The sequence below is a fragment of the Ahaetulla prasina genome, chromosome 10, assembly GCF_028640845.1.
Source record: "Ahaetulla prasina isolate Xishuangbanna chromosome 10, ASM2864084v1, whole genome shotgun sequence".
In the NCBI taxonomy this organism is placed as follows: domain Eukaryota; kingdom Metazoa; phylum Chordata; class Lepidosauria; order Squamata; family Colubridae; genus Ahaetulla; species Ahaetulla prasina.
The window spans coordinates 23474663-23499625 of NC_080548.1; the positions used below are offsets into that span (position 1 = coordinate 23474663).

The 24963-nt window shown below is 39.7% G+C and overlaps 1 protein-coding gene across 1 annotated transcript in view; it reads right to left on the reverse strand.

Moving 5' to 3' along the window:
* LOC131204549 (uncharacterized) overlaps positions 1–22264 on the reverse strand; it is an 84313-nt gene extending 62049 nt beyond the window's left edge. The window contains exons 1-10 of the mRNA XM_058195937.1: positions 22124–22264; positions 18430–18483; positions 11738–12967; positions 10272–10471; positions 9070–9211; positions 7384–8586; positions 6126–6325; positions 4984–5122; positions 2439–3647; positions 676–878 (exon numbers count right to left, since the gene is read on the reverse strand). Of these exons, the coding sequence (XP_058051920.1) occupies positions 676–878; positions 2439–3647; positions 4984–5122; positions 6126–6325; positions 7384–8586; positions 9070–9211; positions 10272–10471; positions 11738–12967; positions 18430–18481 (4578 nt within the window). The 5' untranslated portion in view covers positions 18482–18483; positions 22124–22264. The remainder of the gene's footprint in view (positions 1–675; positions 879–2438; positions 3648–4983; positions 5123–6125; positions 6326–7383; positions 8587–9069; positions 9212–10271; positions 10472–11737; positions 12968–18429; positions 18484–22123) is intronic.
* Positions 22265–24963: the final 2699 nt, after the last annotated feature.

Consider the following 24963-nt stretch of genomic DNA (forward strand, 5'->3'; position numbering starts at 1 on the left):
AGTGTAGAAGGAATCCCCATGTAAATAATTACCCATAGAATATTTCAGATTCTTATTCAGTGTTTGATGGAACCATCTGTGGTTTAACCCACTCTGTACAATTTAAAACCTCAACTGCATAATGTAATTCTAAAACTGTTTCCTTTTGTGAAAGGATCGACTGAATGGAAGTTCATGAGTAAGAAAAATCAGAAAATTGCTCATGAAAATCATGGATTTCCAAAAACATCACATACATCCCTTGTGCTGGATGAATGTGAACTATAAGTAGTGTTTGACTTACAACCATTTGTCTAGCAACCCTTCAAAGTTGCAACAGCATTGGAAAAAACTGACATGATTGGTTTTCACTCCTATGCAGCTGCAACACTTCCAGGATCACATGATCAAAATGTATTCATTTGGCAACAGAAGCACTATCCCACAATTACTATTTGTTACTTCCAGCTAGCTTCTGACAAGCAAAGTCAGTGAGGAAAACCGGATTCGCTTAACAACCCTATTATTCACGTAACAGCTGCAGTGATTTGCTTAACGAAGTCGGCAAAAGGTCACAAAATGGTGCACAATTCATTTAACAACTGCCTTTCCTAGCAACCAAATTGTTGGGCTTTACACAATTGCAAAAATGCTATGGCTTTACATAAGTCAAGGATGATCTGTATATTTGCTAACCTCATAGTCGTGTCCATCTTGGGAACAGCCACAGCTTTCCACAGAAACACAGGAAAGGCCATCAAAGAAGAAGCCGGCATCACACTGGCATCCTTTCACACAGGTGTCTGGGCATGGATCAGGGTCATTGATCTTGGCACAGGTAGTGGGGCACAGGTTGGCACACACCCTGAAATGGCTGTTGACTGGGCAGCTTGGAACTACTGTGGAAAAATATACATATGTATATTAGCTGATATTTCCTGGGTGCTACTCAAGGCAGAGGAAAATGGATTGAAATGGACATAGCTACGAACTGTGGTAGTGTGGCTGTGATGGAAGATAATATGTACAGAGACACCTCATTAAGCTACTGGGAAGCACAATTGCTTGTGTAGGGAAGTAGGGAACAGAATGCTGTATTGCTCTGAAGCTTCACAGGATTCTCTTTACGGATCTGAGAGTAACATCTCATTTTACACTGAGATTTAAATTGAACCATGGTGGTGCGGTGGCTAGAATGCAGTCTTGTAGACTAACTCTGCCAACCGCCGGTAGTTTGATCCTGATCGCCTCAAGGTTGACTCAGCCTTCCATCCTTCCCAGGACAGTAAAATGAGAACCCAGATTGTTGGGGGCAACATGCTGATGTTATAAACCTCCCAGAGAGTAATGTAAAGCACTATGTGACACTATACTGTATAAGTCTAAATGCTATTGCTATTTTACATTCTTATTTGGAAGCCTCTGGAAGCAGAGCTTTCAATGTCATAGTCTCTAGCGAGTCTCCAAACATAAGCTGGTATTTATTTATATATTTATGTATTTGGTCTTTGGTTATTCGGGTTTTCTCCCGCGTAAAATTGGAAGTGTCTTGGCGACATTTCGACGAACTCTCATTCGTCATCTTCAGGCTTCAGCTTCGTGCTTCTGGGAGCAATGTGACTTCTTCATGCTTCTGGGAGCAATGACCACGAACACGAAGCCAAACAACAGCAATGCAGATCACCAGCTCAAATCCCCCTAATCTGAGCACAACCAAGCCCCCACTGAAACAGGACACACCCCCAGCCAATCAGAACACAAAAAAACCCCATCCAATCAGAGCACAGCCAAGCTCCCACCCAATCAGTTCAAACTCCCACTAGCAGTTAAAAAGGAAGAAACAGCTGCAATCACACATGGCTCCCAGAAGCACGAAGCTGAAGCCTGAAGATGACGAATGAGACTTCGTCGAAACGTCGCCAAGACACTTCCAATTTTACGTGGGAGAAAACCCGAATAACCAAAGACCTACATACAAACACCCGCAAAAACCTCAGAAAACAAATTTATGTATTTATTTATACTTCATATTTCTTAGCCACCCATCTTCCCTGTACTCCCTCTTCCCTTTGAAAGCTCCTTTGGGTTATGGTGGAATACAATTTTACAGCTTCTAGTTAGTGATTTCAAAATTTCTCAGCAAACAACCACATATTGTAATGCTCACAATATAAATTAACAAAGGGAAGACTTTAGTGATTCATTTCATGCTCTTCATTGTGGATTGAAAGTTAGAGGTTTCCTTACTTCAGGATCTGAGGTGACTGTCCCCAGAGCATTCATTAAGTATTTGTCCTCGTATTCCCTTAATAGTTGGAGGAGAAAGTATGGAAACTCAGTGGAGGGGCCTATAGACTAAATATGATTGCAGATAAATGTGAACAGCCTGTCTGTGTTTTTAACACACCTCACTTAAAATGTTTATTTAAATACCGGCATCAAATTATGAAGATGCTTACCTGAAGAACAAAGAGCAGCAGTACCATAGCCAGTATAACTACTACCTCCAAAGCTGAAAAGTCCAAATGGAGAGTTCTCGTGTTCCACTGACAGGGCACGATCTGTTATCTCCACATCTTCTTCAGCCCATGAATATTCGCTGCCTGGGATCTGTGTCCATCCGATCGTCCTGCCTTCCATTGTGATGCCCCTGGATTCTGATGATTTGGCTATGATCATGGCATGATTTCTGAAGCCCTTCTTTCCATAAATATGGTATGAATTGCAATAGCATGTTATGGCAGGGATATTCACGAGGAAGGAGTCATGGGAATAGCCTCTACTGCTGGAACCAGTAAAAAATAGATGGATTTGAATTCCAGCATCAGCAGAGATCAAAAGTGGTTGAGAGCTCAGGACTTCAAGCTTGAAGACTTCTCCAGCCACAAGAGTATGGGTTTCTTCCTTGGAGCTAGACTGATATTTGAGTAAAGTGTTCTCTGCAGAAACAATATATGCAATATCATATTGTGTCTGGAAAGGAACAGGAGGGACGATGAAGGTAGTTCCCCAGCTCTGAACTGGCAGGAGCTGCTCAACAACATGATCACAGTATGTGAACTTGACCGCGCATATATGTCCACTCAAGACAGCCACAGGTTTGGTTGATTCAATCCTGGTACCTGATAAATCTTCTGTGCTTTGAAGTTGAATTGCTTCAAAGGCCTTGAGGTCAGTCACCAAGGTGGACCCAGCAGGGTAAACTACATTTTTGAAAGTTACGGTGCCTTTTAGGTGGATGGTTACTGATGTGGGATCCTCATGAGATACAACCGCAAACTCTTTTAATTTATAAGATGACTCTTCTGTTGGGGTGATCACATAATAAAGCTGTCCCAGCTGGTCAATGGGATAGATAAGTGTACCACCAACTGAACCAGATACATCACTATAGGCGGAGACCGAAATGTCTTGGTCAGCTTCAATCAGCACCGACTTATTATAGATGTCACTCCCCTCCATTTCTAAAGACAGTGGTAATTCAATGGAAGCAAGTTCTCCTTCACTAATGGTTTTATGTATTTTCCCACTGTTTGTTGACACTGTAATATTTGTTGCAGGATGATATCCAGAGACGTACAGCAGCAGTTTTTTAGTCTCATAATTGTAATAATTGAACATGAAGGCGGTAAGAAATTTCTTCCCCCGGGAACTTACATTACAGGTACCTGAAAGAGAAAAGGACTCTTAATAGAGGATAAATCTATATGTGCGTGTAGATAGAATGAAAAATTAAAAGTGATGGTGGTTAGTCAATAGATTGCCATAAGGGTAAATTATAAAATTGGAATTAAACATTGAAATCCTCTTTCTTCAATGAATCTATTTTTGCAAAGATACATTAGTTGGAAGAGATTTTCAGAAAAGCAACATGGAATATATTAATTTGCCACTCCATTGCAAGTGAGTATTTGAGACATGGACGATATCATTTGGCCAACCCATTTACAAGGTAGAGGAACATGGGGAAAGAAGGTGCAGGATTTGATCCAAGAAGAGTTTAAAATTATGGAATACATCTTTCTCTTAATGACACTGCGACTCTGCTGTTGCACTGGAAAGAGTTGCATTAAAGATACAGCTCGGTCTATGTTGTGTCAACCTCTGAGAATTTCAGTCACCTTTCATTGATGGGTCCTTGAGGGAACTCAGCCATATCCTTTCCTTCCATGGTGACTTTTAGAGCCCCTATGCAGGGAAAATAATGTTCTGGTTTTGCTCATTATGGAATATGGCCCACAATTTACTATAGAACACTCAACAAAGGGGCTCAATCTGATGAAGATTGAACATGCTTGACTTGGCTCAGTGCTTCTCAACCTTGGCAATTTTAAGACATACAGACTTTAACTCCCAGAAGTTTGGAAATTGAAGTCCACATGTCTTAAAATTACCAAAGTTGAGAAACACTGAATGAACAACAATCTCGGCTAGATATTGTAGGCCATTGACATCACAGTACTGGCAAATACCTTCCTTAATGTTCACATTGCTGTTTCCTAGCCCACTCACATAAATACTCTGATTTTTTTAGAAAAAAAATTGAATAAATATGGGGTTGACAAATTGCAAAGTAAAGCCCCACTTCCTTCCACAACTTTTACTTGGAATGAAATTGGTGGGATCCAAATTGATCATCTTAAAAAACAAAATGGCAGATACCTTGAAGAGACAGAGGGAAGCAACTTCAAGTGTTTTCTATTTGGTAATTAGTGTTTGGTATACTGGCTGGCTTTGCCTATCATAGCAGTCATTTTAGAGCAGCCTTTTAGAATCTGGATAATATATCCTCATTTCCTTAAATGTCCCCATAACTGACTTATTCTGCCAGTCATGTGCTCCACTGTTTCTCAACCTTGACCACTTCAAGATGTATTCTTCAAGATAGCTGGCTGAGGAATTCTGAGAGTTGAAGTCCACACTGTCTTGGACTATAGTCCTCAAGCTACAATTGCTTTTCACTGAGGATCCTTAGCCATTGAATATAAAGGAATGAATAATTACCCTTAACACAGGACTGGACTCCCTCTTGAAGGCTGCAGGTTTCATCAGAGGCACAAGAGTAGGCCTCACATAGGAGCCCTTGACCGGGGACACAAGTACATTTTTCCTGGCATTTGTTCAGCAGAACTGTCTCATGGGGCTGGTGGGAAGAAACAGAGATTTTCTGAATTACAATATATGCATACATTGACTTTGGGATATAAATTTTATTTAATTATATTATTTATTGGAATTTATTATGGGTGGCATGGTGGTTTAAGAGGTGGAGTTCTCGCCTTACAATCAGGAGGCTCTCAGTTCAATCCTAGGTACCGTAGCTGCAGATATTCCTCTCTTATTATTTTCTTTGAGTTCATTTATGACCTGAGATTTAAAAAAGGTAATGACACCTTTGCCAAAGTTCCCAATAGAAAAAAATGTCTGTCTGATTTTCCTAATTCCCAATAAATTCATTTAGATACTATCAATTGAGAAGGCATATCCATGGAAATAATCACCCGTAGTATATCAAGAAAAAGAATATTTTAGATTCTTATTCAGTGTTTAATATAACCATTTGTGGTTTAAGCCATTCTGAACCATTTATGCCTAACATAATACTAAAAATATTTCCTTTTCCGAAAGAATAAACTAAACAGAAGTTCACCAGTAATTTTTTTTTAAAAAGTGCTCATGAAAAATCATAGGTTTCCTCATACATGCACATATATCTCTTGTGCTCTGGATAATGTGACCTGCATGTATTTCTTGACTTTCAACCATTTGTTTAGTGATTATTTAAAGATACAACAGCATTAGAAAAAAGTGTCACACTTGTCACACTTATGACTCTTGTAGCATATTCATGGTTGCAGCATCCCCGTGGTCACATGATCAAAATTTGTGTCCTTGGCAACTGGCATGACAGAAGCTTCTCCCTTGATTACCATTTATAACACTCCCAGCTGGCATCTGACAAGCAAAGTCAATGGGGGAAGCCAGGTTTTCCTAGTGACACCAGTGATTCACTTAACAGTTGCAGTTATTCACTTAACAAATATGGCCAAAGAGGTTGCAAAATGGGCACAAGTCATTTAACAACTGCCTTGCTTAGCAAAAGATATTGTGGTTGTAAGTTGAGGGCTATCTGTATATTTTCTAACCTTGTAGTAATGTCCATCTTGGGAACAGCCACAGCTTTCCACAGAAACACAGGAAAGGCCATCAAAGAAGAAGCCGGCATCACACTGGCATCCTGTTGTACAGGTGTCTGGGCATGGATCAGGGTCATTGATCTTGGCACAAGTAGTGGGGCACAGGTTGGCACACACCCTGTAATGGCTGTTGACTGGGCAGCTTGCAACTAATTGGAAAAATATACATATGTATATTAGTTGAAATTTTCTGAGTGCTACTCAAGGCAGGGGGAAATGGAATGAAGTGGATGTAGCTACCAATTAAGGGTAGTGTGGCTTTGATGGAAGATAATAAGTATGGAGACACCATGTGAAGTTAGTGGGGAGGAGAACTGCAAGTAGGAAGCAGAATGATTGTATTGCTCTGATGCTCCACAGGATTCCCTTTAAGGATCTGAGACACATTTATGTCTTTATTTAGAAGCTTTTTGAAATGGGGCTTTCAATATCCGACTCCAAGGGACTCGTCAGACATGAATTTTGACCTGTCTTAGAATCAGCTCTGGACCTCAGCTCTGAGCTGAGCTGGCTTTGAAAGCTGAGTTGATTTATGGCAGGATATACCATTACACTTTCTAATCAGTCATTCCAATTTTCTCAACAAGCTACCACACTGTGTAGTACACACTGTGTGAACGGAAAAATGAGACCCTTTAGTGATTTATCTGAAGCTCTTTTTTAGGAAACTGAAAGTTAAGGAAAAGAGGCCATCTATGTCAAAATTGAACAGCCTTCTTTCAACAGAGGGGGAGGGATAGATACCATCTAACTCCAGTCTACAACACAGTCCTTTCAACAGTTCCGTGAAGGCTCCACACCCATTTGCACTACTCAGGTGACCCTGATGACACAGAAAAACCTCCAGGTGAATTCAAATGGCCAGCTGTTTACAAGGAGTATAAATCCTTCCATTTCCCACCATCCAGGCAGAGTTGAAGAAGCTTCTTGGATGAGAAGCAAAACCTCTTCAAAGAAAAACCAAGAAGTCCAGGTGCCTATTGAAAAAGCACCTTTGGGACAACCATGACCTGGATAACTGAGAATCTCCATACACACTGAAAGTTAAAGCATTTTTATTACTTCAGGGTCCGGGATGACTGGGGTCAAAGTATTCATGTGAAACAATTGTCCTTGCATTCTCGCAATAGCGAGAGGGAAGGTATGGAATGGGTGAGAGTGATCTCTGAGAAATTAAATATCTTCATCCATTTAAGAGGATACTTACCTGAAGAACAAAGAGCAGCAGTACCATAGCCATCAGATTTACCACCTCCAAAGACAAAAAGTCCAAATGGAGAGTTCTCGTGTTCCACTTGCTGGGCATGATCTGTTATCTCCACATCTTGTTCAGCCCATGAATATTCAGTGCCTGGGATCTGTGTCCACTGGATGGTCTGTTCTTCCCATTTGATCCTACCAGACTCTGATGATTTGGCTATAATCATGGCATGATTTGTGAAGTTCTTCATTCCATAAATGCGGTATGAATTGCAATAGCATGTTGTGGCAGGGATGTTCATGAGGAAAGGGTCATAGAAATTGTCTCTTCTTTTGGCACCAGTAAAAAAAAAAAGGACTTGGATTCTAGCATCAGCAGAGATCAAAAGTGGTTGAGAGGTCAGGATCTCAAGTTGAACCACTTCTCCAGCCACCAGAGTATGGGATTCTGTTTTGGAGCCGGATTGATATTTGAGTAAAGTGTTCTCTGCAGAAACAATGTACGCAATATCATACTGTGTCTGGAAAGGAAGAGGAGGGACGATGAAGGTGGTTCCCCAACTCTGAACTGGCAGGAGCTGCTCAACAACATGATCACAGGCTGTGAATTTGGAAACGCAGGTATGTCCACTCAACACAGCCACAGGTTTGGTCGATTCAATCCTGGTGCCTGATAAATCGTCTGCACTTTGCAGCTGAATTGCTTCAAAGGCCTTGAGGTTAGTCACAAAGATGGACCCAGGACGGTAAAGCTTGCTTTTGTACGTCACAGTGCCTTTCAGATGGATGGTCACTGTTGTGAGATCCTCGTGGGCTATGATAGCAAATTCTTTTGTGCCATTTCCTGTGGGGGTGACCACATAATATAACTGTCCCAGCTGTTGGATAGGATAAGTGATTGTTCCATCACTTGTTTTAGGTATATAGTTGTAGGAGATGACAGAAATGTCTTGGTCAGCTTCAATCAGCACCGCCTTTTTAAATTTGTCACTCCCCACCATTTCTAAGGACTGTGGTAATGGAATGGAAATGACTTCTCCTTCATTGATGGTTCTGTGTAGTATCCTATTGCTTGTTGACACTGTAATATTTGTGGCAAAATTATATCCAGAGATATACAGTTCAAGCTTTTGACCAGATTGCCCAGGTTTGTAATTCTGCATGAAGGCGGTAACAAAACTCTTCCCCCGGGAACTTACATGACAAGTTCCTGAATGAAAGAAAGAAGGACTCTTAGGAGAGGATAGATCTGCTTGTGCATCAAATTAGGATATTTCCCTGTCTGCTCTTCTTGCTTCTGGTTGTCGGAAAGTACAGAATAAAGCAGGGAAAATAAGAGCCAATGGCAACTTCTGAATTCCAAAACTTCAAGCAGCAAATTTGCCTTTTTATCACACCATCACCCTCTTCTCCCCCTTCTATATTTAAAAATATATCAATCACATCTACTTTGATGACACTGCAACATCTCCCTCCATATCCATGTGGCCTTCAGACAGGGCAATATATCACAGTATGGCCCTGAGTATCTTTTACTGAGTGGTATCATTGGTTTAAGCCAATATGCACATTTCATCTTTTTTCCATTTGTTTGGATTGTCTTCCCTGTGGATAAATATCCTGAGAATCATATTGTAAGGTAACTCTGGATCATTGGAACCCCTTTCAGCCACCATTCTGAAATTCTGGTTACCTTTCTGAACACATCTCATGACTCCTTCTTGGGACTCACAGGTCTCCTGAGCGGCACAGCTGTGGTCAGTACAGGTCAGCCCCTCACCTGGGATGCAAGTACATTGCTGCTTGCAAGCATTCAACAGAACCATCTCGTTGCGCTGTTGTCAAAGTGGAAAGACAAATAACAGAACAGAATCAAAGCTGGCTTCAGATCTACAATAATGAGAGATCTGAACTGTAAATATAATTCACCCAAAAGTTCTGAATAGATGTATCTGTGAGACTTTCACATAAAACTAAGGTATCCATGTAAGGGGGAATGAAAGAAAGAGAGAACAACATGAAGAATAATTATTTGCACACTGTTCACAATGGATTAAAATCTACAAGGAGAGAGAGTTAGAAGAAAGAGATATGAAAAGATAAAAGTGAAAAATTCTAAAAGTCAAAGAAGGAAAAAAGAGAGAAAAATATCTAAAGAAGCTATTTACAATCTTCCTTTCAGCAGTTACAAACATGGTTACAATGATCATTTCCATAGTCCCAAAATACGTATCATGGTTTCCTTCTTCCCATAAACAATCCCTTTTAATCAGTATACCTCAAGTTCACCAATTCATCTTTGTCCATTTTCATCAAAAAGTCCATAAAGGATTTCAAGTCTTTTATAAGAAATCATCGTTGTTCCTAAAAACACAGCATTTTGCATCACTTTGATGCACGACTCTAAATAATGTAAGTAAATACATCCATCACATTCCTATTGCAATGTGAAAGCCCTGAAAAATTATCACTTGGGAGAACGCAAAGTACAAAGTCAGGAAGAATCAGATGGCATCATTTAGAGGGAAAACCCTGAGCTTCAGATGTATAAAAAATATTTATCTCTTGCAGTCTAGGCCTTACAGCTTCATCGCTTTCAGATTTGTCTGAATTTATCAAAGATAATAAATTATTAAAGATCACGATGGAGGGATACTGAGAAATTGGGGATCATGATTCCGCATACTCTAAAGACCAACTACCACCAAAATGTATCTGTCATTCGTTAAGAAGGACTAATGTTTTAAACATTTTATTGCATTGTGCTTCTATTTGGTGAGCCACCCAGAGTTCCTGTGGCTAGAGGGATGGCTATCTAAAATTATTTAATGAATACATTTAGTAAGTAAAGGCAGCAACATGAAAGTAGAGGAGTAAATCCCAAACATTAGTTACTTGATAATAGTGTCCGTTGCTGAAGCACCCACAGTTTTCTTTGGGAATGCAATCGACGCCATCCAATAAAAACCCATCATCACACTGGCAGCCCTCCGTGCAGGTCTCTGGACATGGCTCAGCATCTGTGACGTTGGTACAGTGGTTGGAGCAAGTGTCAGCGCAGACCTCATAGTGACTGTTGGCTGGACAGGTCATAGCTAAATGGAAAGAAGAGACAGGAAATTGTAATTGCCTACTCAAGATGAGAAGAAAGAAGGCAGACAATCTTGGGTTTTCTTATTTGAAACATGCTTAAAGTCACATAAAGACCTCACAGTAATTAATGTTAGATGCTGTCAGATTCAGGAACTTTAAGAAAGGTTAAAACTGATTAGTTAGCCAGTTGATTGCCATAAAATGAGAATTAAATATTAAAATCCTTTCTTCAATGCATATAAAAAAAAAGAAAGGCTAAACAGTGGATAGAGGTTTCCAGAGGACAATATGGAAGATTTGAATTTGTTAGTCTACTTGCAGGTCAGTGTGGAAACAAAAGTCAGAGGGACCCATGAAGTTGGAAGATACAGAGTCAGAACTGAGAAGAGTTAAAAATGTAAAAATGTTAATGAGTTGGTGGCTGCCAAATGTTGTCATGAAAATTCTTTTGGACTTGCAATAGAGGTGTAGCTCTGGCCACATTATGCCCATGGGATTCTGCAACTGTCATAAGTACAAGCCTATTGTCAAGCAACCAAATCACAGGGCCACAGGAGTGCTAGGAAGGCCAGAACTTCAGAGACCCTGTCATAACCACCATTCATTCAGTGCCATTGTTACTTTAAATGGTCACTGAATGAGTAGTTGTTAATCAAGGACTACCTATATATTGATTTTCCATATATAGAGAAACTTATATTTATACTCCATATCCCCTCTTATTTCTTGAAAGTAATATTAAGCTTTTAAATACTTATCGGAGAAGCAAACAGCTGTGAGCCTTAACCATGCAAGATACCAGAGCAGGATTTCTCAACCTTGGCAGATTTAAGATGTGTGGACTTCAACTCCCAGAATTCCCCAGCCAACATGGGCTGCCTGGGGAATTCTGGAAGTTAAAGTCCACACATCTTAAAGCTGCCAAGGTTAAGAAAACTGTACTCAAGTATCATACTGTGACACTCTAAAGCAGGCCTGGTTCAGCAAAGAGGAAAAAAAAGTCCCAATAAGTCATGTGACACAGCTATGATGATGCGAGTTTGACACCCTTGCTCTCAGGATAGTTTCCAAGGCTTATTCCCATGTGTATCCCACCTGACTAGCTTAATCCTTCAATGAACTATAAATCATATGGTATAAAAGAGCTCTGGTCCAAGTAAATACGATTTAGAGTTTCCTTCAGGAAAAGCTCCTTTTCAGCAAAAATGGAAACCCACACAATCGGAAAGACTCACCAAATTAAAGGTATTAAGTTTGACAGTACTTACAGGAGGTACAATGGTCCTGTGAGCCATAGCCATCATTCTGTGAAAATCCAAGGATGAAGACCCCAAGTGGAACTCCAAGACCCACTGAAGAAAGAGTACCTCCTCCTCTAGCCAAGCTGTATTCAGTCCAATAGTATTCTGTGTCTGGGACTGATTTCCACTCGCTTTTTGCAAAGGTCTTCCTCTGAATTCTGATTCCACTGGGATCGGAGGTTTTGGCTACGATGATAGCATAATTATCCAACTGCTTCATGTAAAGAAGATGATATGATCTGCAAAAGCTTGTAACCGCTGGAATATTGACTAGCAATGGTCCATGGCCTTGACTTTCACCACCAGTAGAGAAGTAAAGCACCTGGATTCTAGCACTGGCAGAAATAGAAACTGACTCAGAAGAATATTTGTTTAGCTGCATGACTGCTCCAGATTCCAGGGTCTGGGAGCTGAGCACATCCCCATGTTGGTATTTGAGATAAGTGTTTTGGGAAGCTGTTATATACAGTATGCCATCCCTGTTTTGGAAAGGGAGTATAGGAACAATGAAGAAGGCGCCCCAGTTTGAACTGGGCAGCAGCTGTTCAAAAACCTGGTGGCAGGCATTGTCTTTCGTAATACAGCTGTGTCCGCTGAAGACAGCCACGGGTTCTTTTGATTCAATTCTGGTACCTGATAAATCATCTGAGCTTTGCAGCTGAAGTGCTTGGAATGCCTCAAGATTAACAGAAAGTTTACTCCCTGCAGGATAAGCCTGTCCATTGAATAGCACATCTCCTTTTAGGGAAATGTCAACATCAGTGGCAGTTTCCTGAGCTACAATGGCAAATTCCTTGAAACCATCTGTGTTGCTATCATTTGGAGTTACCACATGATACACTCTATCTAGCTGGTGGATTGGGAGCACAAGAGTAGTGCCAGTCAAAGACCCTCCCTGACCCTGGGCAAAGACTGAAATGTCTTGGTTAGCTTCAATGAACACAGTCACATCGAAATAATTTGATCCACTCATCTCAAATGTGTTTGGGATTTTAAGTGATGCTGTCACTCCTTTGTTGATTACAAATGTTCTCCAGAACTTATGCTTGCTTACTGACACTTTGATAACAGTTGAGTGATGATGACCAGTGATGAGCAGCTGATATTTAATGTCAGGTGGATTGTGTTGGTATTTCTGGTGGTCTTGCATGAAAGCCATGACAAATTTCTTTCCACGAGGACTTCCTCTTTGGAAGCCTAGAAGAGAAAACAAAGATCATTGTCATGTTTCTCTCAAATGTCCCAAATGTGCTTTTTCAAGAGGCAGCTGGACTTTCTGGTTTTTCAATTGCACAAGAAGTGACAAAAGCAGACTTTCAAAGACATAAAATTGCTAACTGTCATGTAATGAAGTAAAAAAAATTCTTCTTTTTTTGTGGGCGGGTGGGATACAAATAGCTCTTGTTCTGCTATCAGGCTGTTCTGTCAGACTGTTTGCTTGCAACTGGATGAGAACCAGCTCTCATAGTATTATTAAGAAAGCTGCTGAAAATCAGGGCTAAATTTACCACCTCAGATGACCGATCCTGAGGGGTGACAACATGAGGATGATGAAGAAAGACTGATCATAAAGATTTGGCTTAAGCAAAGCTTAACCATAATGACCACATGAACATAGCCTTTTTGCGGGGCGGGAGAGGTACGAAAAAATGGTTTGCTTTTGAGGAACAATTTATCAACTGTTTCTTTAATCTATTGCTCTAAAGCAGGGATGTCAGACTCAAGGCCCGGGGGCCAGATCCAGCCCACGGGATGCTTAGATCTGTCCTGTGGGACCACCCTGGAAACAGCAAAGGACCGCAAGTACCTCTGCAAGCAAAAACGGAGTTCAGGAAAGCCATGCATGCACACACATACACAGCCAGAGCTCCATTTTCACTGGCAGAGGGCAGCAGGAGGCTGTTGCATCTGAAAATGGAGCCCAGAGGGTTGCAAGAGGCCATCGCAGCCAGAGGTGGGTTTCAGCACATTCTGACCAGTTCTGGAGAACCGGTAGTGGAAATTTTGAGTAGTTTGGAAAATCAGTAAATACCACTTCTGACTGGCCCCGCCCCCATCTATTCCCTGCCTCCTGAGTCCCAGATGATCAGGAGGAAATGGGGATTTTGCAGTAACCTTCCCCTGCCATGCCCACCAAGTCACGCCCACCAAGCCATGCCATGCGCACCAAGCCACACCCACAGAACCGGTAGTAAAAAAAATTTGAAACCCACCACTGATCACAGCTGAAAACAAAGCTTGTGAGCCCATTTTTACTAGTCAAGTGCTCGGGTCACCAACCCCAACATGAGTGACATCAAGCTGGCCTCACCCACCCTGGCCATGCCCCCATCCCAGTGAGGTCAAACACAACTCTGATGTGGCCCTCCATGAAATCGAGTTTGACACCCCTGCTCTAAAAAATTTAAATTTAAAAAAATACATTTTGGGTCTGAATGGATTGCGTAGTCGCACAGCAACTTAAGTTCCAAACTTAAGGAAGAAGTAAACCTCAGAATCTTCACAATCTTTCACAAACCTTCACAATCCTGTGAGCAGCAGAATATTTTGCTTTATAAGGAGACAAAACTAGATTAGTGTTACCTAACCCTAACCCTAACCATTATGGGTCATCTTGAGTCCATTCCAAAACAGCTCCAGCCATTCTTTGCTCCCTAAATGGATCAAGAAATTGAAACCTGGATTATTCTTTTTTTAAAATGAAATTCTGGACAGAAAATTAGGTCCACGCGGTATGAAATTTCTAATACTTGCAAGAGAGAGAGAGAGAGACATTTGTAGTAATATATATATATTTGTTTTCTGAGGTTTTCGCGGGTGTTTTTTTTTTTTGTTTACATTTATATCCCACCCTTCTCCGAAGACTCAGGGCGGCTTACAGTGTATAAGGCAATAGTCTCATTCTATTTGTATATTTTTTACAAAGTCAACTTATTGCCCCCCCCAACAATCTGGGTCCTCATTTTACCTACCTTATAAAGGATGGAAGGCTGAGTCAACCTTGGGCCGGGCTTGAACCTGCAGTAATTGCAGGCTTTGTGTTCTTAATAACAGGCTTTACCAGCCAGAGCTATCCGGTTTACATTGTATGTAGATCTTTGGTTATTCCGGTTTTCTCCCGCGTAAAATTGGAAGTGTCTTCCAAAGTGTCCAAGACACTTCCAATTTTACGTGGGAGAAAACCCGAATAACCAAAGATAGATAGATAGATGATAGATAGATAGATAGATAGATAGATAGATCGATAGATAGATAGATAGACAGATAGATAGATACATACATACACACACACATACATATATAAAGAGAGAGAGAAAACGAACTAACTATCATGAGTTTTCTTGTATTTTAATTAGCCTTATTTTTCTTTCCCTTTCAATTGTATTGCTAATAATGGTAATAAAACTTAACCTTCAAGAAAAAGATTTTTTAAAAGCTTTTTCTTTTAGAAACTAGGGCTGTCCGAATTGTTTGATACATTGTTAAAAAAATACTTTTGTTTTCTGCTGCTCCCAAACTTAAACTCAGGAAGCAAGTTGTTGGAACTTGGAAAAGTTCGGTGAATGTATAATTTACCAACACCCATTCTGACATGTTTTTTCCCTTGCAAATGCTTTTTTTTCTCTATTCAGAATACAATGCTCTTTTAAAATCCTTATGATTCCGTGTTATTGAATGTCTAATTTTTCATGATGTAACTGGACAGATGACTTTTCCTAATCCAATCAACTTTTACTTTGAGTTATCTTTGTTGTGCAAACCATAAAACAAAATGTAAGTCTATATTCCACGTTCTCTCTTTTGTAAAAAAAAAAAGAAAAAAAAAGAAAAAAGATTCTTTTTTATCTTGGAACATTCCAGATAAATTATGAATTAAATGGTCTTCCTGTCTCAGTATTTAATTGAGGCACGAACCTAAACCCAACATTTCGCCGGCAAAAAGAGCCACAGCAAATATTTACCCAATAGATAAGAAGGGGTTGTAATTTTTCCTGATCAAGTACAGCTAAATGCTGATGGCAAACCTGTCAAAAATTTGAAAAATGCCTAACTCTAGGTGTCATATCCTCCTCCAAACAACAGAGACAATTTTCTACCCCACCCACACCAGGGGTGAAATCTACTTACCTTCCCTACCAGTTCCGAAGTGCGCGCTCTGTGCGTCCATCACATGCAATTTTGGACCCTCTGCACATGTGCAAAGCCTTCTGCACATGGGCAGAGGGTCAAAAACAGGTTGCTCCCTGGTTAAAACCAGGAAGTAACGACATCTGGGTGGGTGGGTTGAGCCTCATGCTACCACTGCTACCGGTTCACCAAACCACGTGCTGCCGCTGCTACCGGTTTATCCGAACCAGTGCAAACCGGTAGCATTTCTCCCCTGATTGACACCCCCATCTAGGCTACATTAAATAGTGGTACTCGGAGGCAGGGCCAAGGCTGTGCCTGAAGTAGATATCTGGGCCTCAACTTCAATTCTCAATTATCCAGATCATGGTTATTCCAAATGTGTGTTTCAAAGACAACTGGACTTTGGTATTTTTTTCCTTGAAAACATTTCACTTCTTGTCCGAGAAGTTTTTTACTTCTGACTGAATAGTGGGGAATAGATACTGTTTGCAGTCAGCTGGTCGTTAGCACTAGCTAAACATTTTGAATAGAATAGAATAGAATAGAATAGAATTCTTTATTGGCCAAGTGTGATTGGACACACAAGGAATTGGTCTTAGGTGTATATGCTCTCAGTGTACATAAGGAGAATAAAATATATTCATCAAGAATAAAGAGATACAACACTTAGTGATAGTCAAGGTTACTAATAAGCTATCAAATTGTACTAGGAAATAAATAAAAGCAATATAATTGGAAGATGCAAGCAACATTGTTGTCCCCAATTCAGGTCTGAGCCTATTGCCAAAGCCAATGATGGACGCCAGACATGAGGTGCAGGTTTTCTGATTGCTTTTTATTGGAGTACTCCAAGGAAAAGGGCTCCTGGCCAAAATGCCAGGAACCAAGAACAAAGAATTAAGTAAGTTTTATACATTTTCACTAAAAGAGAAGACAAGGTGAGAAATATTGTCTAATAAACATTTTAGTAAGAATGCTACAATTTGTTCTATTGGTCTCTGTCCCTATTCCTAAAGCCTTGGCTAATGAATGCCCCAGGAGATATCTAATACACATTTTATTGGCTGCAGGCCATCACTATTCCTAATTTTTAGATGTGGCCTCTGGTGGCTCAGCAGACTAATCTGTCTGTTATTAACACAGCTGCTTGCAATTACTGCAAGTTCAAGTCCCACCAGGCCCAAGGTTGACTCAGCCTTCCATTCTTTATAAGGTAGGTAAAATGAGGACCCAGATTGTTGGGGGCAATAAAGTTGACTTTGTATATAATATACAAATGGATGAAGACTATTGCTTAACACAGTGTAAGCCACCCTGAGTCTTCGGATAAGGACGGGATATAAATGCAAATTGCCTAACTCTTGTTACTTTTATCAGCTTTCTAACCACCCAGAATTGTTACAAGATTTACACATGCATATTTCCTGTAGATAAACATTACAGGCTTCCAGATTTACTTTCAAGTGTGTGTTATGACCTGGCTTTATTTTAGCATACAGCCCATCAACATGGTTATAGTAATAAGTGGGAAGAGATAGTTACTAGTAAGGAAGAGAAGAAGAATAGTAATACAGTCTTATTAAATTATTTGACAATGTTGTGGGAATTAGTTGTTAAGCAGAGTGTTGGCATTGGGGAAAAACTGGAGAAAAAAAACCCCAAGAAAGTCCAGTTGGCTTTTAAAAAGCACATTTGGCTCTAATACCTCTCAAAAAAAGGCTGCCTTAGGGAACAGTGCAATTTCCCCCACAGCTCAGTGCTCCCCGGGAGCTTACCTGGGGAGGTAAAGTAAGCACATTGCTTATCTTTAGGTGGTGTTTTCCCTCTCTGGACAGGCCTTTGCGGCCTAACAGAACCTGCTCCAGGATTCACCAGGCCTTCATTCTTCTTTTTCTTCCTTTCTTTTTTTAATTAATACTTTTATTTTAGTAAGAGAATGATAAATGCACAGCTATTTCAAGAATGCTAATGGAACAATATTGGCACTGGATTTGATTTCGATCAATTTTAAATTAACTAAAAAGAAGTTACATTATTTTAGGGCAGTCTCCAAAAATGTTTACAGTACTTGTAATTTGTAGAGAGATTATCCACTAATTCAGTTGATGAAATTTGAACTAGTTTGTTCTAAGAATATACAAAAGCTTCTAAGGTTTAAGAGATCACATTTATAGCTGTTGTTATACCAGGCCCTCATTCTTGAAGTGGCTTTGGAGAAGGCTCTGCACCCTCCATTCTCACATGGCCTCCACAAGGGCCTCTAAAACTCCTGTGACATGCTTTTGAGAAGAGTTGATGGGGGTTGGCGTGTCACCCAAAATGTCACCATGTATCTGTCACCTTTGACACGAGCGTCATAGGTTCACCATCCCTGTGCTAGAGGGAGAGTAACCTTAAAATGATTTTGAGGAGAAATAGTTCCAAGCTCAGCTTTTCCTCCCTGTGTGGGCAAATACAGAGAGACCACAAAATTCCTTACACCCGTTTGAAACAACAGAAGTGTATGTCAAACAGTCCAGTTTACTCACCATATATCTGTGCCAAACCTGCCAAAAGGAACAGAAGTCTCCTCAGTGCCATATCTGCAAAAGATTAAGAAGAGATTAAGGATTTTTTTTCCCCTGCACCCCCAGATCTACTGGGGACACAAAGCCCAGCTGTCACCATGCAGACATCATTGTAGCTGGCATGAAATCACAAGGGGAAACTATGCAGATCCCTCGCATCCTGGACATAAACTGTTTCAACTCCTACCCTCAAAACGACGCTATAGAGCACTGCACACCAGAACAACTAGACACAAGAACAGTTTTTTCCCGAAGGCCATCACTCTGCTAAACAAATAATTCCCTCAACACTGTCAAACTATGTACTGAATCTGCACTACTATTAATCGTCTCATAGTTCCCATCACCAATCTCTTTCCACTTATGACTGTATGACTATAACTTGTTGCTGGCAATCCTTGTGATTTATATTGATATATTGACCATCAATTGTGTTGTAAATGTTGTACCTTGATGAACGTATCTTTTCTTTTATGTACACTGAGAGCATAGGCACCAAGACAAATTCCTTGTGTGTCCAATCACACTTGGCCAATAAAATTCTATTCTATTCTATAATTACTAAAACTATGATAATTACTAGGACCATGAATGACAGCCAGTTTGGTGTAGTAGTAAAAGGCACCAGGCTTTTAGAAAATGGGAGTTCTAGTTCTATATTAGCCCTGAAGCAGTTGGTGACTTTCAGTCTGTTCCCTTCTCAGCCTCCCATGAAAAGGCAGGATAAATAAACTCCTCATCAGGAGTCATGTGTACAATAGAAGATATCACTCCCAAGTATAACTATTATTAATGGTGATGGTTCTGGGGGCACATTAGGCAATGATCCACCTCTCTGGAGGAGGCTCTGTTGCTGGGAGAGGTGGAAGGAAAAAAGGATGACCAGCAGCAAAGTGGATGGGCTCGGTTACAGTGACGATGGGACACCCATGGAAGACCAGAGAAAACCAAAGTGAGCATTAAGAAATGGCACCAATTTGATGCCACATCAATAATCAGTCGATATTTAAAGGCACACCAAAAATATTGTTTATTTTTTTGACCCAGTGGTTCAATATGATGAGACTGGTATCAATAGGATGGCAACTCAAGAGATGCTAGAAGTTTCTAGAAGGAAAAAGGTTACATACAGTGTGTTATTAGGCGCCCCCTTGAGGGTGTTAGGCAAATCTACCCGGAGATTAAAAAGCCCGCCAAAAGTTAAGGTAGCTGGTGAGGTGAATTTAGCCAGCCAATCAGAATAGCTGATGTATTGAACTGCATGGAATACCTGTTGTGAGGAGATTTGGTGCATTTGCTTTAAGACATTAGTTCTGAGCATAAATTCTTCAACTCTATGCAGAAATAATTTTTTTGAAATGTTCCCACCCATCTTTATGTGATTATTTGGTATAACTCACACCAAATGAAATAAACGGCCCAACTTTGGTCAGAGCCAGTAAATATATCAAAGTACCTCAGTGTTGCAGCCTTTAGTTAAGGGACTAGTCCTCATGAGGCTTTTGAGAGAATCTGAATCTGAGTAAGGCTGGGCGAAGTTGCTCTCTGGGCTCTACTCCTGTCTGCATTTAGCTGACAAAATGTCCCATTGAATCTATGAGCAGATATGTGTAGGACTGTGCTTTAAAGCCAAATAAATAAAATCCAGGGGTATATTTCATCAGTAGGGAACATGTAGCAGCTGCTCTCACAAAATGGCTGCCCTGATGGGTGCATGGCCGTCTTTGGCAATTGGAGATTTTGTCAAAATGTATTACGACATCATAGCCCTCATGGATGCTTATAAGTGGGTGTTATTGGGCCCAAAATGCTTTTCTTTTTATCAAAAGCAAATCAGTGAGCTGTTTTAAAAAAGCTTAAATAGCTTAAATAAATAGCAACGTTGGAAATTAATCCCCAAACTGCATACAGTATTGAATTTTCAGATCCACACAGTATTCGTTGTGGAGTTGTAAAACAGCTAGTATCTGATTCAAATTTGTGCTTCAGTTTCAAGAGATAAATCAATTCAGCATGTATGTCAGGCATGCACAAAAGTCCATGAAATTTTTGAACTCAGTTGAGTGCATTTGATTTGATCTGAAGCATTGAATTGATCCAGCAATTTGGCTCATATGTTTAAATCAAGGGGCCAATTTGGTTGCATTACCTTCAAACTGAAATTTCACATAGCTGTAATATTGATTGATTTCTTTTTTTTTAAAATATACTTTATTGAACTTTTTTACATTAAAAGCATAAAAAAAGGAAAAAGAAAAGCTTATATCATTTAACAGCTATTTGTGGTGTTTTTCATCTGACAATAATCCGTGCAATAATGACAAACATTAAATTCTACGTATTTGTATTCTTATTTTATCTATTGATTATGCTTAGTAACTAAATATTCCTATCTCCTTTCCATCCATCCATACCACCGTTCCCATATACCATAAAATACTGATGTCTCTTTACCCTTCAGACTCAGAGTTAGTTTGTCCATTTCTGCGCAATTCATAATCTTTTGTATAAGTTTCTCTGAGGGCATACATGGCTGTTTCCAACATTGAGCAAAGGCCATCCTAGCATTATTGATTGATTTCATGAAAGAAAATCAGCTGTGTTCAGAGAAAAACACACACTGGTCTCAGCCTCCACAGTTGTACAAAAACCCATGCAAAATGCAAGCACACACTCAAAATTTTAAAAAACCTAGAAAAACCCAGGACATTATAAAGCAAATTAGTCTGTTGAATGGCACACATTGGTGCTAAAGGAAGCAATACCAAAAAAAAAACCATGTAGAAGTTTACATGTGGAGGTAAATTCCCTACCATTTACTCTTCTTCATTTTTAGGATTCCCACCAGCCCACAGCTTTAAAATTCAAAAGTTGACTCTACACTAGTCTATATTTCTTAGACTGACAACACTGTTAAAAGTGGAAGGAAATGAGTTCTGTGTTGTGCTTTTTGGAGAAAAAATGGTGACATAAATAAAATCAGACAAAGGAAATCAGGCAAGGTCTACCTTGGTGTTCATCATTAATTAGTTCTGGGAGGCACAATGATTACCAAAAATGATGGGTACCAAACATTTTTTCCCCATAAGGAACAACGTGGTGAGTTACAAGGCATCCAACACCAACAAGTTCTAGCTTGTGCATTGAATACCAAATAAACAATGAGTCCCGGGACAAACAAATTCGCATCAAAATGCATTGACTACCAATTCTGATGAGTTTTAAAGCAGTTGAGTAGACAGGTGCCACTAGATTCTGATTTCTCTAAATTATAAAGTAAAGAAAAGCAGGCAGCAAAGTTCACTTATGACATCAACTTATCTTCAAATCCTTTGGAATAGAATTTTCCATTTTCTAAAACCTGAACTGATCAGATTCAGTGCTTCATCCTTCCCTATACAGATACTTTAATAGACACATAGATGAAAAACTTGGAACAGAGCCTCATTTGGTAAGGTGGAGTGTTCTCCTCTTCTTCATTGCCAATAATTTTTTTTCTAAAATTCTGGATCCAAAGAGGAACTATTCAAGACTGTAAGGTGATAAGGGGAAAAACCTGAAGCTTAATTGAGATAACTCAAGTATCATTTCTTGTTTAGTTTGCTGGAGCAGCCTAGAAGTCACCTAAGGCTCAATGTAAAGAAGTCTTGCTTACCTTCAGCCCAGGAAATCAGCCTTGGTCTGATTGAGAAGGAAGAGAAGGGAGAATTCTTCTCCCTCTATTTTTAATCAGTGTTCCTTCTCCTTTTTATAGATACAGAGTTCAAAGCAAGTTCTCCAATGAATTTCTGTGGAATAATCATTTATACACAGAGGACTGGAGTTATTCCTTGGAAAAATAAAAGGGAAGACTTCACCATGTCACATTGGCTGATTATTATTATTTTGCAATGAAACCACAAGTTTGAAAGAAAGGACTTTCCCAACTATGTGATCAGAAATAAAAATGCTAGCAATCCAAGAGGCAACTGTCCAAGAGAGAAGTTGAGCAATCAACCATCTGAACCATGATAGATAACAATAAGCTAATAAGATTTAGATATTACCCAGTGTACAATTGGTCCAGAAGATTGCTTAATGATGGCATCTGATATATTTGCTCGAATGAATGTTAAATTGGAGGGAAACATGCAAAGTACTTTGCAGTTGAATGAATCTGATTTACAAGGCAGGCAAATAAAATTGACATCAAGTATTGTTTGACTCACCCATACCTGGTGAATCTCTCTTGGAATCGACAGCAGCTTTGCAGAAAACAGATAATCTGTAGAAGGTTGAAAATGTTCCTTTCACAAAATGATTGGATGGTAGAGCTACAACAGTGGGGAGAAGTCATAAGGGCTGGAGTGCCTCTGATTATGGAGATGTGAGGAATGAAATTAGCCAGATATTAGCCTACCACTATTGGAGAATTCTGACTGAGACTTATTGCTATTGATTTGTGATTATCAACTCATCCACGAGGTGATCAGAAATTACATCACAAATTTTGCCATCATATTAATAAGTCCTGTCCTGCCTCTCTTGTTTCTGTTGCCAGCCAGTATCTATCATCCCAACATCCTTGCAAGACAATAGATGACAAAATCTAATCAATTTTATATATGTTAACGCAGTGTTTCTCACCGTTGTCAACTTGAAGCTGTGTGGACTTCAATTCCCAAAATTCCCCACACTTTCCAGCTGCCAAGGTTTGGAAAGGCTGTTCTATATCATGTATAGCTATGGTTCACAAGCTCTTTGCATCTCCACTAAGAATTTATAGACAAAATTTACTTAACAACTGCCTTACTTATCAATAGGAAATCTGGCCAAATTGTGGTCGTAAGTTGAGGACTATGTGTATGACTGCATTGGGGCTTAATGTATCTGTTTTCACTTTTGTTTGGTTTTATAATGTGAAAAAATAGTCAAACCAAACTTTCAGCTTTTAGTTCTTGGATACATTCCAGAACCACATGAACAGGAGCTTTGGGTGAGGGATTGTCCAGCCTTGTGTTATAGCAAGAGGAAGATATAGGCAAATGAGATTTGGGGCCTTCCCTATTTCTTTAGGCTTCATTTCTAGATAAAAACAATGTTAGACCACAACATTTTTAAAGTATTTCCATTGTGTTTCCTTCCTGTTGCTGCCCTCACGTTCACCTTAAATCTTGTTTGTAATGATGTCTGAAGAAAGGCAGATTTTGTCCTGTACATAGCTATGGCCTAAACTCAGCTCTGTAAAATTTTTATTTAATTGGAAATTCTTCCTTTTAGTTCCTACTCTGTTGGTTGCCACCATTTTGTGTCTTTAAAGAAATCCTGGTGGCGCAGTGGTTAAAATGCAATATTGCAGGCTAATTCTTCTCACTGCCACCAGTTCGATTCTCCCTGACTCAGCCTTCCATCCTTCTGAGGTGGGTAAAATGAGGACCCAGATTGTTGAGGGGCAATAGGCTGACTCTGTAAACTGCTTACAAGGAGCTGTAAAGCACTGTGAAGCAATATATAAGTGTAAGTGTTATTGCTATATAATTTTAAATGTCATTCCTCTTATGCTTCCAGCTGTTTTTGCATATGAGGTATCCCACACATGTGCTGTGTGTCTTTTGAACATCACTGCATTGAATTAAACTCACCCATCTCTCTCCAGTGTCTGGATTTTGAGAATAAGGATCCAGAATGAGATGGGACAAATTCTGGGATGCCAATTTCTGTCCATTTTGGAGAGGTCTTATCTTCCATATTCTAAATCAGCTGGCTGCACAGTCCCATGTATTTGTAGACAATTGTAAGAAGGGTCTTAACTGTATCACAATTTTTTTTTTAAAAAAAGTTAAGGTTGGCCTTGCTTTGTAGTTGAATATGTATTAGAAGCAGCTTCTATTTCCAAAGAATAAGTTATCTCTAGGCAGGTTGTTCTTTACAGTTAACAAAAAAAGGGAAATGAAACAGCTGTGATCAGCTAACACGTTTGATGAGTAACAGTTCATCTTTGGGGCAATAGCATAATATATAAAATAAACTGGGGATCCTGACCATTTTGATTTTTGAGAATTCGGGTGAACTACTAGCCTTTGGTCTAATATGTGCAACAGTGGCTTTTGCTTCTGTCTTTAAAGTAAGGGGAAATTTAAAATTTGGCCAGCACTGGATGAAAAATGCAATTCTGACAATCTAACTTAAACTTGGAGAATAAGCAGCAATAGCAAAATGAACAGTATATATTCACAATAGAATAAAGAAAGGTAAACTTAAATTTTACCCAACAATGTAAGAAAGATACAAATCTACAGTATCCAATATGGTAACTTAAACTTGGAGAATAAGCAGCAATGGCAAAATGAACAGTATATATTCACAATAGAATAAAGAAAGGTAAATTTAAATTTTAACATAACATAACATAACATAACATCAGAGTTGGAAGGGACCTTGGAGGCCTTCTAGTCCAACCCCCTGCCCAGGCAGGAAACCCTACACCATCTCAGTCAGATGGTTATCCAACATTTT